This window comes from Talpa europaea, assembly GCF_964194135.1.
Source record: "Talpa europaea genome assembly, chromosome: 1".
Lineage (NCBI taxonomy): Eukaryota > Metazoa > Chordata > Mammalia > Eulipotyphla > Talpidae > Talpa > Talpa europaea.
In genome coordinates, this window is record NC_140073.1 from 106,221,766 (window position 1) to 106,236,139 (window position 14,374).

General features: G+C 36.1%; 1 protein-coding gene across 2 annotated transcripts in view; it reads left to right on the forward strand.

The window, feature by feature from the left end:
- XIRP2 (xin actin binding repeat containing 2) overlaps window positions 1–14,374 on the forward strand; it is a gene marked incomplete at both ends in the record, with an annotated part of 242,748 nt that overhangs the window by 190,343 nt on the left and 38,031 nt on the right. For both annotated transcript variants that reach the window (XM_084247807.1, XM_084247806.1), the window contains one exon: window positions 5,719–5,856. In XM_084247807.1, the coding sequence (XP_084103933.1) occupies window positions 5,719–5,856 (138 nt within the window). The remainder of the gene's footprint in view (window positions 1–5,718; window positions 5,857–14,374) is intronic.

Below are 14,374 nucleotides of genomic sequence, written 5' to 3' on the forward strand. Positions count from 1 at the left end.
AAAAAAAGGCACAGATATAGTGTGACTCAAACTCAGGGGATCTTCCACTTATTATTAGCTTGTGTGATTTTGGTCTACTGTCTTCACTCTTTTTGAACTTCAGTTTCCTTGCCGAAAAATGGGAATAACCATTTATTACAGAGGGTCTTGGTGAAGAGTCAAAGAGATAATTTACATATAAGCCATAAGGCACTGTATAAATGTGTTATTATTGCCATCATTATCATTTAACCTATAGCTATTCTCCTCGGGAAGGTTGAGAATTAATTTCAAATTTTAATAATGTGGGTCTGCTTGCTGCCCTCCTCAGTCTCATGTTCATTTGAATTCACTGGCAGTTAATTTCTTTTGCTTTTCTCGTTTCTCTGTATGCACTAAATCCATTAGGAGTAGCTTAATCAACATAGAAATGAGAGAGATTAGCAATGTAGGCACTCTGCTAAACCAATTATGATTATAGGAAACAGCAGGATTCAAGTAAGACCACCAAATTTTAGAGCCAATGTATAATAAAGTCATATTCAATAAAGTTTGTTGGGTTCCATATTCTTTGACCTTCAATCCACAGGATTTGATGAGTCATTTTATTAGTAGCAGCTTTATAGCCTAATGGAATTTAAAGATATTATTTTATAATTATGATCTTCAAATTAGTAAAGTTGTTTATTTAACCAAAAAAGAAAGAATAACCTAAAAGGGTGGTACTCTAAAATAGCTGCTTTTAACATTCTTTTTTACAAATCATTTAAGGACAAGACTGTGCCAAACTCATTAACAATATTGCACTTCTAGATGACATTTAAGTTTTTACATAGTCATTAAAACACATTTTAAATGCAGCATAGATTTCGAATGAATGCAGAGAAATAAAATAGATCACTACAAAACAACTATCACTCCAGTGCGTCCTGGCTTCTTAAATAGCACCCCCTGCTGGATCATTAAGGATTTTTTCTGTAAATTAATATTCCAAACAAATTATTCATGAGGAAACTAGTTGATTTTGAAAATACTCAGTTAAAGAGTGGTTATTTAGTAAACAGCATTTTATTTAGGAAAACTATTATCTTTACAGCACTAGAGGACATACCATTAAACAAATTTATATAGCCATGATTTGAATTTATAAAAGAGAATATTTAAACTGGGCACATAGGAAACAAAATTATCTCACCATTTGATACAAAATTTTTTAAAAGTATTTCTGTTCTTAAGATAGTCTCTGTCTCTCGGTCTCTTCCTGCCTCTCCTGCTCTCTCTCCACAAACACACACACACACACACACACACACACATATATTTGAAATGTAATAATCCTTTCCTATCCATTTACAGACAAATAGAAATTAAGGGTAGTGATTAAAGGGAGATTATGCAAATAATTAGTGACAAAGCTAGATTCCTTAGTTTGACACCAGTGCTCTTTTAACTGTATTCAACTGACATCTTACATCAAGAAAGCATCTTTGGCCCAGTATATGCCCCACTGTATGATTTGGCCCTAAGCAGATATGAGAAAAAAAAAGGGAATATATATATATATATTATCTCAGAGAAATGTTGGTTGGTTGTTGTCTAAAGAAAAGTAAAATAACTTCCTAATTTAATCAGTTGCATCAAATGCTACAATTTTGAAAATAATTTTTAAAATCATTTATCTACAAGACTAAACCAAATATTTTAAGAGCAAAATCTGAAAGCCACTGGGTCTGATTCAACCCCAAACTGATTGCAATATATTTCAGTGACATTGAGATAGATGACAATAATCAGGTAATCATTGTCATAGACTCAGCCAGATGCCATTGGGTTGAACCTAATGAAAGTCATGCCCATGAAAAGGCTGCCATCTGCAGAAGCCCCCTAGGAGCCTGGTAGGAAAGAAGGGGGAGGTAACTTTTGTTTAAAAACAAATTAAAGTGCCATATTCTATGCTCTGCAGTTGTATTTCCTTTACCATGTTTGACATTCACAAGAGATCTATTGTTTTGTTTTGTTTTGTTTTTTAAGAAGGAGTTATTTAAAAAAAAAAAAGATTTATTTATGTATTTATACAAGCACTGGGTACAGACAGAAGTGCAGGAGGGTGAGAGAATTCACTAGAGCCAGAGCAGAGGGCAGAGCAGGCAGACTGACGAAATACACTGCTGAGGGGCGCAGTGGGCGGCAGGAGAAGTCTGCACGCCATGTGGGACCCTCGCCAGGCGGCTGGGGATCGAACTGGCACTGCAGAGGCTGCGGGTAGCTTCGCAACCCAGTGCTCAACCGCTGCACCACTGGGGAGGCCCGAGATCTATTGTTATTCCCAGTTTATAGGAAATAAATCTGAGGTTTAGGAACTCTCGTCCAAGTTTTTAAGATTAAAGCCAAAATCTAAATTATTATTTTAATCTCATGTCATGATCCAATCCAGGATACAACATTGTATATATCTGAGTTTTTTAATTGATTTGTTAGTTATTTACATATTTTATATCTTTGGGGTTACATTATTACTCCTCCATATGTGCACATGCTTCACTCACCCTTCAGCAAACTTCTTGTACCAATGCCTTTTCCCTCTCCTTCCCCTATACTCTCCTCCCTCCCTACCCTTCACTCCCCACCCCTTCCAACACCCTCTTCTGCCCCCACTTCTGTCTGATAACCAGTTTATTTTTCAGTCTAAGAACTGTTTTTGTTGTACCTGGTCAGGAGTTACTTCACCTCAAGGTCCATCCATTTTTGTCCCAAACGTCATTATTTCATCTTTTCTAATAGCTGAATAGTATTCCATTGCATATATACATAATTTCTTTATCTACTCATCCAGTGTTAGGCACTTAGGTTGGTTCCATGACTTGGCAATCGTGGATAAATAGTCTTACTTCTATCATTAGAGCCTATGGACAGTTGTTCATAAAGGAAGTTGATGATTATGTAATATCTTTACCTAGGTTTAGCATCAAAATGTTAGATATTTAAAGTAACTTATTAAAATATAAAATATACTAGATAGGCTGGTTCTGTGATAGGCATTTAGTGAAAATCAAAATCAACAAAAATTATGAACCAGAGACACTTTTTGGGGGGTGGGGGGCGGGAGGGGAGGGATTGGGGTCAGAATGGGGGGATTGCAATTGTATGGGGAATATAAAAATAAAATTTATTAATTAAAAAAATAAATAAATTAACTTGTTAATAAACTAATTATTTTTGTCATACCCATTAGATCTGAACTCTTGTTTCTGAGTCCAAGAATTTAAAAAAATAGGCTAAAAGGATAAGCATTAAAAGTTTCAGTGCAAAGTAATCTTAGTTACATGGTCATTTACAATAAAGCATGTTATTTGGGAATGGTAGTAGTTGGTGCTAAACTAGGCAAAGTCAAGGAATCTTCATCTGGGAAAGCAAGTATCACTCCAGTTCATGGCCAGCAAGTGCTGCTTGACCGTGCCCTATATCTCACATGTGCACAACTTCATTTACAAGCTGGACTGAACAAGGAAACCTGATCATCCTCACATAACTATAACTCAAAGGACTTGCCCATGTAGGTGAGTCAGCAGCAGCACAGGGTAACTAGCATCGGGGGACTAGAATAGTGGTAGTGCTACTAGTAAAAATAATTAACTACAGACATTTCTGAATGTGGCCCGATTCCAAATTACAATACTAAAGAAAATCAATGGTATATATCTGTATTTTTATTCCATTAGGTAGATGGGAGGCAGATGTTCAGTCTAGAAACAATATCTTTAAAAATTAACTTACTAGGAAAGCATCTAATCATTAATATAATATAATTATAGTGGCGCAGCAGTTGAGCGCTGGGTTGCGAAGCTGCCCGCAGCCTCTGTGGCGCTGGTTCGATCCCCGGCTGCTCCCCGGCCATCGGAGGAGGGTCCCGCTTGGCGCGCAGACCTCTCCTGCCGCCAGCTGCTCCCTCAGCAGTTTATTTCGTCGGTCTGCCTGTTCTTGTCGGTCTGCCTGTTCTGTTCCCCTCTCTGGCTCTGCTGAATTCTCTCACCTTCCTGCACTTCTGTCTGTACCCAGTGTTTATATAAATAAATAAATAAATAAATCTTTAAAAAAAATGGAAGAGGGAGTTAAACGAAATACTGTGGACTTAATTCACCCTTCTTTATTTTAAATTTTAAGAGATGCCATTGTTTGTTATAACCTTAACATGTATCATATGACAGTTACTAATCAGAATTCACATTTGAAGTTTGTTGCAGAAGTTCATATAATATGTATCTAGTACATACCAGTATACATTTTTATCTCTTCTTCCCATAAAGCCAATGTGAATATTCTTAAATATTTATAGTTCATGTAATTGGGGAAAGGTGAACTTCATAAACCAGTTGAATTTTTACTAGTAATTTGGACAACCTGCATTTTAATTCAGTCTGTAATATTTTGGAGTATGGGGAACCCAAAGATGTAATTGTGGTAGAATCAGTTTTAGAAACTATATTAGGAGTAAAGATTCTGGGACTCTAGGAGTCCAGTCCTTGATATGGGAACCTCAGTTCACTGGTATCTAGTTACTTTCAGGGCTCAAGGCTTCTAGGGTTATGTCAGGACTGGACCAGACCACAGGAGATCTCCTATGATTTGAAGTGTTGCTGGTTTTCCTCCTGGTATTAAGGGACTTGGAGGAGGGCAGGTTGGCATGAGGCCTGTTTGCTTGAGTGTTGTCAGCCCATTCGGGTTTGAGTGCCTGCTAGGCCCAGAGTGTGCTGAATCATCAAAACCAAAGCCCTTGAATTATTGCACTTCCCACAGGAGCATAAGATCTGACAAGACTCCTCAGTATTTTTCAAGTGGCTCCAAATGATACTTATTGAAAAAGACTTTCTCATCTATAAAATGCCAGTGATGGGCTAGAATTCTGCTCACCTTAAACTCCCCTCTCCTCTGATTCTCACACACCAATTCTAAAAGCTGAGTGTTAGTCCTGGAGAATCATATCTTCTTTTTTTATGCTTGTTCTTGAAGGGTAATGATTAATACACATGCTATGATTTAAACAGAAATCTGGGTTCTAATTCCAGATCCATACCTATAACCCAGTTATGGGAATTTAACATCTGCCTTACTTCTCCCAAACCTCAATTTCCTCTTTTTAAAATGAGGATATGCCCATACCTCACAGAAGATGGAAAAACATTACCAATCACAAAATATTGGTAAATACATAACAGTTCACCCAACATGATGTATTAAATAGCTGTTATTATTTCCGATATTAGTATTTTTGTATGAGATACCCTGAGGTTATTTTGTTCATCCTTAATGATTTAAACACATATTGCAATGAGTCAAATGTTTTTAATATTCTTAATAATGTGTTGCCTGTATAGAGATTTGGAATTTTAGTGACAACCTTATTGTAGATTAAAATTGAATCCATTATTCTAATTTCTACTAATCTTTGTAGTATGAGAGTAATATATTCTAATAGGCCTAGTCTCCAGATATCAAAATCTATGTGAAATAAAGAGAATTAACTCAGTATTTTGAAGTCTTCAGAGTTTACATCCAAAGACTGATAAATGAGAAAATAACATAGAGAAGTTATTGTGGTTTTCTATAAAGGCCTACTGTGCATGTTAATATCTTTTTAATATACCATCCTTCAATCATGATCAAGCATTTTTTAAAAATCACCAAGAAACTCATCCTGAGTAAATGTAAAACTAAATTTTCCTTTTTCTTAAATCATCTTAGATGATGAAGGAATCAGAGACCTGCACAGTGCCGGGTGGTTTGGCTAGAGTGAAGAGACAGTTCGAGATGGACAAAACTACTGCTTCCCGCAAAGCCCTTTCTCAGTATCAATACCAGCATGAGAATGTATCTACAAAGGTAATTCTGCTATACCTAATGGGTAAATTACACTTGGTTGAAATGCTCACATTTCAGTGCCAATGCAGAACTCACCTTCCCCCCTTGGGTGCTGTACTTTTTTGTCATTACTTACTATAAACAAAAAGTATGCTTTTAAAATATTTTGGAAAATAATCTTTAAAGCTTATCATTTATTGTTTTTTCTTACTTGGAGCATGTATTCACATTCCTAGAAAACCATGCTGGAATGTATTTCATCTCAGTTTCCAATGCTTCAAACATATATGAAAATTAAATAGCCTAAGTTAGTCAGCAGGTAAATAGAAATATTGAGAACAGTGTTTATATTAAGCCTCTACTTCTAGCTTATAATACATGATAAACTATCTGTTCATGATAAATTGCTGGTTGCTTGCATAAATTAAATCTGAAGCATTATTCAGCTGATTATTGTGGTGAATTTTCTATTTTCTTTAAAATCATCAAAAACTGAGCAGTAGAATCAGATGTTACATAAAATGCATGATGCAACTTCTAAATGTTATCTTAGATTAAAATTTTTTTTTTCATTTCATTACCCCATTATCAAATATCAGCAAATAATATCAAGGTATATAATGATTTTTGAATGTGAATATATAAGTAATAAAATTCATTAGATTAAGCCTGATAACTTTGTAAAATAGTAATTGCACTCTAAACAACTATACTCTGGTTCATATTTTAATGAGGAAAAAAATATTGAGGTGTTTCTGAAATGTTTGTAGTGGGAGATAAACATAGGTATTTTATTTTTATAAAATTCCTTAGGATATTTAGTTCCCTAAGTTTTAAGAAAAATAAGGCAACTGGTTGTACGTATGATAGTAATAGTGGAGTATATCAGAGTGATTAAAAATCTAATACATGAAAATAGTATTTTTTTTCTGACTTGGTCTGAAAGGTTAAAAATGTGCAATATAGGTAGCTCAATTTATGGTAAGATTTAATTTTACCTAAAGAAAACCATGTAGGGAACCCCCTGGTGGCACAGGGATTAAAGACACAGCACTATCAAGCTATCGCCAGGTGCTACAGCATGAGTTTGATCCCCAGCCAGGGAGCAACCCACATGGCACAGCAGACCTCTCCTGCCTCGCCCGCTGCTCCCCTCAGCAGTGTATTTCTTTTTTTTTTTTTTTAATTTTTAATGCTATTTAGCAGTGTATTTCAATAGATCTGGCTGTTCTGCCCCCTACTTTCTTTGCTGAATCCTCTCACTCCCCCCACCCCCAACCTCTGGTCTACACTTCAGTTCTTATATGCATAAATAAATATTTTTTTTTAAAAAAGAAAGCCATGCAAATAAGAAATTAAGGTTGAATATACTTGTGATCTAATATATAATTGCTGCAACATAGGTATATGTTCTTAAAATTGACCAAAACCAAAAAATATATTTATCATTAATAATTTAAGTGAAAAATTCTACATAGGTATAGACAATGCATTTATAGATATTTTATTTCACAGGGAAGCAGTGTGACAGAGTGTAAGCACTATTAAACATGTAGATTTTGAGTTCACATTGCATCTCTGCCACTTACCAGCTGAATGACAGAGGTCCAGGGTCACTTTCACAGGTGTGTGGCTTGGGTGGTTACTCAGGCCCATCTTTAGAAAGGATCTGTACCTATTTTCATGCTCTGCTGTCATCATCACCATAAAATTCTTAATAATTTTAAACAGGGGACTCTACATTTTTATTTTGTACTGGGTCTGTCAAACCAAATTCATAACCCCCTTAAACTTCTGTTTCTGATGAGTTAGATGGTGAAACTGGTGAGTAATTTGTCCATCAAATGAGGTTATTGTGGAAGTCTAGATGACAAAGACTAATTTCTGTGAAAGTATTTCATTAGGCATGAACTTGAATCACTTAGGACTCTTTAATATTGCAGAGACCAAAAACTCAACTAAAAATGGCTTAAACCAAAAGGAACATTCTAGAGTCGCAAAAATGCAATAGTGTGAAGGGAAGTATCATATAATCTCCAATGATGTACTAAAACAGCTGGCTAGCTTATACCATCTCTCCAATTATTAAACTTTGGGGGAATTTTGCAGACCACATGATATCACGTTAATAGCTTCAAATCAATCATAGGGAGGATATTTATATCAAGGAAATTGGCAAATGCAGTGAATTAAGATATTCTCTCTTTATCTCTCTCCCTGTGCTCCCCTCTTCTCCCACCTCCAGCCTCTCCCTCCCTCCCTCTCTAGAACCCATTGTTAAGAAAGTTCCACTTAAGTAAAGGCTCACAATATGTCCCAAGTATAGTGGCTAACAGCACAGAAACAAGTCAGAGCCCTTGGGTCTAGGAAATTTCCTCAGTTACAAAGTGAAATTATAATAGTAGCCACCTGATGATGAGCTCATTAACAGGATTAAATAATTTGTATATTTAAAGTGCTTAAGACTGTGCCTGGCCCATCAAGTACAAGTTTTTGTTTAAAATAACTAAGTATCATCACTATTATATTTTTTCCTTTTTTATCCCTCAGCCCATTTCCTCTGTGCTGGACCCAATCTCACCCAAGTTTCCCCCAGCAAGTAGTGAAGAAAGATGCAGAAAGATGTGAGAATCCTTTTCCCTGAAGTCCAAGGGGAAAAAAATGCCTTACTACATTCTAATTGACTCTAAATGGACAAATGCATTCCTCCTAGAAATAACTGCTATAACTGGAGGGTGCTAATTGACTGAGATTTCTTTTTTCTCTTTTTAAAATTTTATTTTTTTTTTACTCCTGTTTATTAAATTAACGTTACTTTACAACACTGTATAGGTTTTAGGGGCATAAGGTTCACACCTCTGCAGATGCATGCTCTCACACCACACTCACCACCAAAGCACCAAAAATCTTCCCCAATAGCCCACTGGGCCTCATTCCCCGACTCTGATCCCACTTTCCCACTCTCTTCTGGTAACCTCAGTTCTGCTGTCAGATTCCGAGTTTTTATCTGTCCCTTAGCTTTGATTTTTTATATTTCACATATGAGTGCCTGAGGCTTCTGTACTTGTTTCCCAGAAGTGGAAGTTCTTGGCATAAGGTTATCCACGAAGATGAATGGTTGCCAGATAAAAAGAAAACAAGAGACAGAGGAAGAGAGATCTCCACTATAAGCTCCTTGTCAATGTTGATAATGATGGTGATGATGATGATTATAGGGTATACTTGATCATTGTGTGAATGGGAAATACTAATGTGTAGCAGTGTATTAAAAAACCACTAGAAGTATCAATAGCTGCATGATTCTGGGCTGGTAGTGACCTCACTAAACTTCACTTTCATTATCTACCTCTAGACATGCTAATAATACCCAATTACTCCATGAGGAATGAGTAAACCTGTTATAACAAAATGCAGTGTAAATAAAGTATAAAGGAAACATGTGAGAATAAGCCAGCAAATGTCATTTATTGAACTATAGGAAGGAGTCTGGAAAAATGAAAGAAAAAAAGTCTTCTATACATTAGAAAATTAAGTGACTATTTTATAATCCCAATGAGAAATTTCTGATACAATTTGATTTGGACTAGGGCCTCCCCTGGTGGCGCAGCGGTTGAGCACTGGGCTGTGAAGCTGCCTGCAGCCTCTGCAGTGCCGGTTCGATCCCCGGCCACCAGCGAGGGTCCCACATGGTGCGACAGACCTCTCCTGCTGCGCCCGCTGCTCCCCTCAGCAGTATACTTCATCAGTCTGCCTGCTCTGCTACCGGGTCTGGCTCTGGTGAATTCTCTCACCCTCTCACGCTTCTGACTGTACCAAGTGCTTGTATAAATAAATAAATCTTAAAAAAAAAAATTGGACTAGAGGGGAAAATAAAGAAAAATCATATCTTAGATACTTAAACTTTTAAAGTTATCTCAATGCATTCGAAAAATCCCTTCTTTTATCAGTGGGAATTGAGGACAAAACATTTACTGGTAGAGACAGTTAATTCTTTCTTACCTAAGCTACTGTCAGCTTTGATAGTGTTTTCAGTCACTTTTGCCTGTTGAAAGTATACTTGAGATTTATCTCTTCTACGTCTGCCCCTGGCCAAAGAGTGTTTATTTAGTTGCCATATAAAAATTAATATTAATTTGAAAATCAAATGTAATTAGAGGTAAAAGAAGTAATATTTGTTTTGGATTTCTGACAATATTTAATGTCACAATTAATAATAGGTTCATAGGGTATAGTAATTAACTCCAAGCTGCCTTTTTCCTTTCTAATGTACTGCAATCAGATATTTCAAGGGAATTAGCTGACGATTTGGTAATAGTTGTCTGGGAGATCAGCAATGAGACTAAACAAGTTTGGAAAAATCAGACTAGTTTATACATATTGAAAACAGGATTATAAAGTAGAAAAAGGAGGGAGCATTATTTATAGGAGCTCTCATTTTTGCCAGACATTTTAAACTTGGGATTGTGTCCCACTTATATATTCTAGACTTGCCATGCTTTATGGTTCTGCCTATTTAACAGGTAACGATATCACTGCTGGCCTGTGGAGTATCCTTATATAAATTCGAAAAAGGGACCACTGTGGATAATCAGAAGTCCTTGGCAGGGAGCTTGGGGTTAGGATTCAGCTTCTTAGAAGACTGTGTTGGAGAATCTTTATTAGGAGGCTCTGGTAGTTATTACTGTTTTTAACATTGCCTAAGGATACTTAGCTTTTCCAAACACACATAACTGATTTCAGTAGATATGAATGAAATCCAGCTGTCCTTAACATTTATATGTCATTCATTACGTCTCCTCTTGATGCCTTGATTAGAATATCTCATCAGCATTGTCTCTGATTTTGTTTTAAGACTGAGTTCTCAGCATCAGTGAAAATCAATAGATCCTTAATGCTAAAATGGAAAGGACCACTTAAAAGGAGTGTTTTTATTCCACTCACTACAGTAGACTCCCTTTTGGAAGAACATTCTCAATATTCCATTCCCTCATCCTTAAAAAGGTGTCTTGAAATATCCCGAAACAGATTTTAGAATAAATGTGTTATTGGAATGAAGCTGCCATTGTCATTTTCACTTGTCCTTTCTATAGTTTCTGAGCTGAGCTTTTTTTAAAGTCTTTCTTGTTCTGCATTTTCTTTCTTAGCAGCTTTATTGAGATTTAATTTGCATACCATAACATTCATCCATTTTAAGTGTACAATTCAGTGGCTGTTTAGTATATTTCCAAAGTTGCACAGTGTCACCCATCTAATTTTGGAATATTCCCACCCCTACCCCCCACCCAGTAAACCTGGGACCCATGAGCAGCCTGAGATGTTCCTGCTAGGTTCACTGTCTCACCCTCGGGCTCTGACTTTATCTTCTCTTATGAATTTCTCTCTCGTCTTTCCCCCATATTTATGCAGTACTGAATAGTGCTTTGTGTATTAATTGTAAAGTCTTGGAAGCCTCTTCTTTTCTGAAGTAGTTTATTTTTTCTAAGTGGCTGAAGTAGGGAAGAGCAGATGGAGCTCCAAAAATTTGGGGAATAATCAGTGCAATACAGCACTTAGGTAATTGCTTTCATGTGAAAATGGCTGCACTGAATCCATGTCAAAAATCTAAAGCATTCATAATCTTCCCTCCCTGCTGAAAATTCTGATGTGGACCAGTAGGGAGCTTCAAGACTGTATGTAGCTTTCTTCATACATCTGTTGTTGCAAAAATCCTAATGTAAACTGTAGCACTCTGTAAGATTATGTGGATTTGCACCAATCTCTGGACAATTTAAGTTGATAAAAAGTATTTTTGACAGCTTGTGACAGATACAAACTGATATCTGCGTGTTTTAGACTCTTTAAAGGTGACCCACAATTATTTTCTAGCAAACTAAACATATTTTTATCAGCTAAATGTCCACATTGCAAAACAGTTATCATATAAGAGCTTTAAAGCTTCCTTGAGCCTCCTGCCACTTACATAATTTTTCAAGGTCATACATTGCTATTAATAGCCCCAACCTAACCTAGATCTCTATCAACAAACAAGATTATGGCCAAAATTCTTTTATTGTCTGTTAATTATGTGCACTAATTTTAAATGACTAATATAACTTAAAGTAACCCCCCTCGAAAGGAGGTCATTTAGAGGAATGGTTAGGCCTGCCTGCTCCAGGTTCAGATAAAACAAGTTATAATCCTCTGATTTAGTCACCTAATCTCTGCTGTAAAATGAAGATGCACTAACAGGTGTGTTTTAAGAATAAAATGAGATAGTTCATGTAAAACTCTTACTCTGATGCCTAGCATATATGAATTGTTCAATAAACACCAGCAATTATCATCAGCAGGATTGCTGCTGAAGCCAAGAGAGCATAATGAAGTGGTAATTATTCTCAATGTAAAATATTATTCATAACATTTTAAAAAGGAAAAAAAGGAATACATTGTTCTGTGCCTCACATCTTAGCTTTCTTTTTAGTTTTTTTGTTCCCGTTAGAATCCTTTTCCAATAGCTCATTAGGTAATTAAAGATTAGTTTAAATCTAACATCCCCATGTATGCTTTAAATATATTTATGCTTAAAGTGTGCTATGTTGCTTTGGAGAAGTCAGTAACTTTAGTGCATATTTTAAAAATTATAATAGGTTTCTTTTGAGGAAAGAGTGCTTAACCTAAGCACTAGAAAATGACAGGATAAGCCGGACCTCTCAGAAGGCTGAGGAGAAGAATATGCATAAAACATATTTTGCCCAGGTATGTTATTGCCCTCCGATGCCTTTATGAATAAAGAATTGTTTTTTAAATGGGAGCAAATGAATAGCATAGCATTTGCTTTTGAAGACTGCTTTATTCACAGTATTGTGACAAGATGTACTGAGAGGAAAATAATATAATTAATACACGAATTGAATCAGGGAGAAGAGAAAAGCCTACACTGCTTGAATGAATGAGGAAAAGAGGGAGAGTTGAGGGAGTATTGATTTCGTTCAGTTTCTGCAAATATGGTTGTTTCTCAGTAAGTTCTAGTTGATGTTTGGGAGGGAAAGAGTAGTATTTGTGAGGGGTGGAGACTACCTTGTACTATTTTCTAACTTGTGTAGTTTAAGCAATGAAGATAAATGTATTCCTACAATTGTCTTAGTAAAAAATAAAAAGCATTTTTTCAACATACCATGTTAATATGTACAAGTACTTTAAAAAAAATTACGACCCCACTTTGCCAGAGAATTGTTCCTTTTTCTTTGACACAGGCCAGGGTATGTCCCTGCCCTTTCTTCACACAAGCTAATGACAACACATAAACCTTCCACAGGCTGAGTGTCCACAGCAGGGACCCATGTTTGCTGGGTGGCAGGAGGACCCAAGGAAACGGAGATTAAACTATGATGAGGGGAGAAATCCTATATTGTGAAAAAAATTTTAAAAAGATATGAAAATAAATAATGAAAAAGAAAGAAAGAAAAAAGAAATCACACAATCCTTGTCCTCAGATGCACAGTAAGGCTCATAGCCGGTGAGACTTAACAGTCTCACTCTGTGAGAAATTAGAACTCTAAATAATTAATCTTGTACTGCTTTTCCTTTCCAAATCTTGAACCTTTAAGATCTTTGTACTCTTCCTTATTGTCTGCATTTTAGTGGGCTTTGTTGATGAAAACAACACAGTAAGAGTAACTTTTTAATACTGATTCAGAATCAAGAGAAAGAGTCTGCTAAAAAAAAAAAAAAAAAAAAAAACCAACAATGGAACAATGGCCTCTACTAAAAAGAAGTTGCTTTTTTTAACCCTATCAATTTATGTGGCGTTTCTTATTACTATTTTTCCTATAAATTATATAAGACTAAATAAAGACTATTTTGTAAACAGAAAACAAACAAACAAAAACAATGGCCTCAACTTTTGCAGTCTATAATCCAACTGTGGTCAGTCCTGCCCAAACTGGTTGAAGCAGAATTCCTCCTACTGAAGTTAACTATTAATCAAAACATTCCAGTTCCTGACTTTGTTAGAAAATAAACCAGCTTTGCTCTACATTAGCAACTTGGTTTTCCTATCAATTCAACAATAAAGAGAAATGTAGGCTCTGGTCAAGTTGTGGGTTTATACATACATACTCCGTGATTTGACATTTTTTCTCTACACTTGCCTTCAAAACTCTCTGCTGTGCTTGTGGTTGCCCACTCCATTACTATGTTTCACACGCATGTGGGGTCTCTGGCCATTTAGCAGCCTCTGATCTCCTGCTGCTCAGTCTCTGTGTCTCCTCATTTCCTACCCTGTCTACCTTTCTGCAACTCTGTAGGTAGGTCTTGGTGGAATCACATACTCTTTTCCATAGAAATGAAATAAAAAAGGCATTTTTCTAGTTAAAAAAAATTGCTGCGCAATTTGGAAGGTAAATTAACTGCACTTAGGTACTGCTTGCATTAACTTAAGGAAAACAACAGCAAATTCGCAAACTAAACTCAGGGAGAGCTTCCGTTTCTCATAGTGAATGAAAAAGTGACTTTCTCTACAAACTGCAACAAACTACTGATTTTGTCTCTGCTTGTGCTT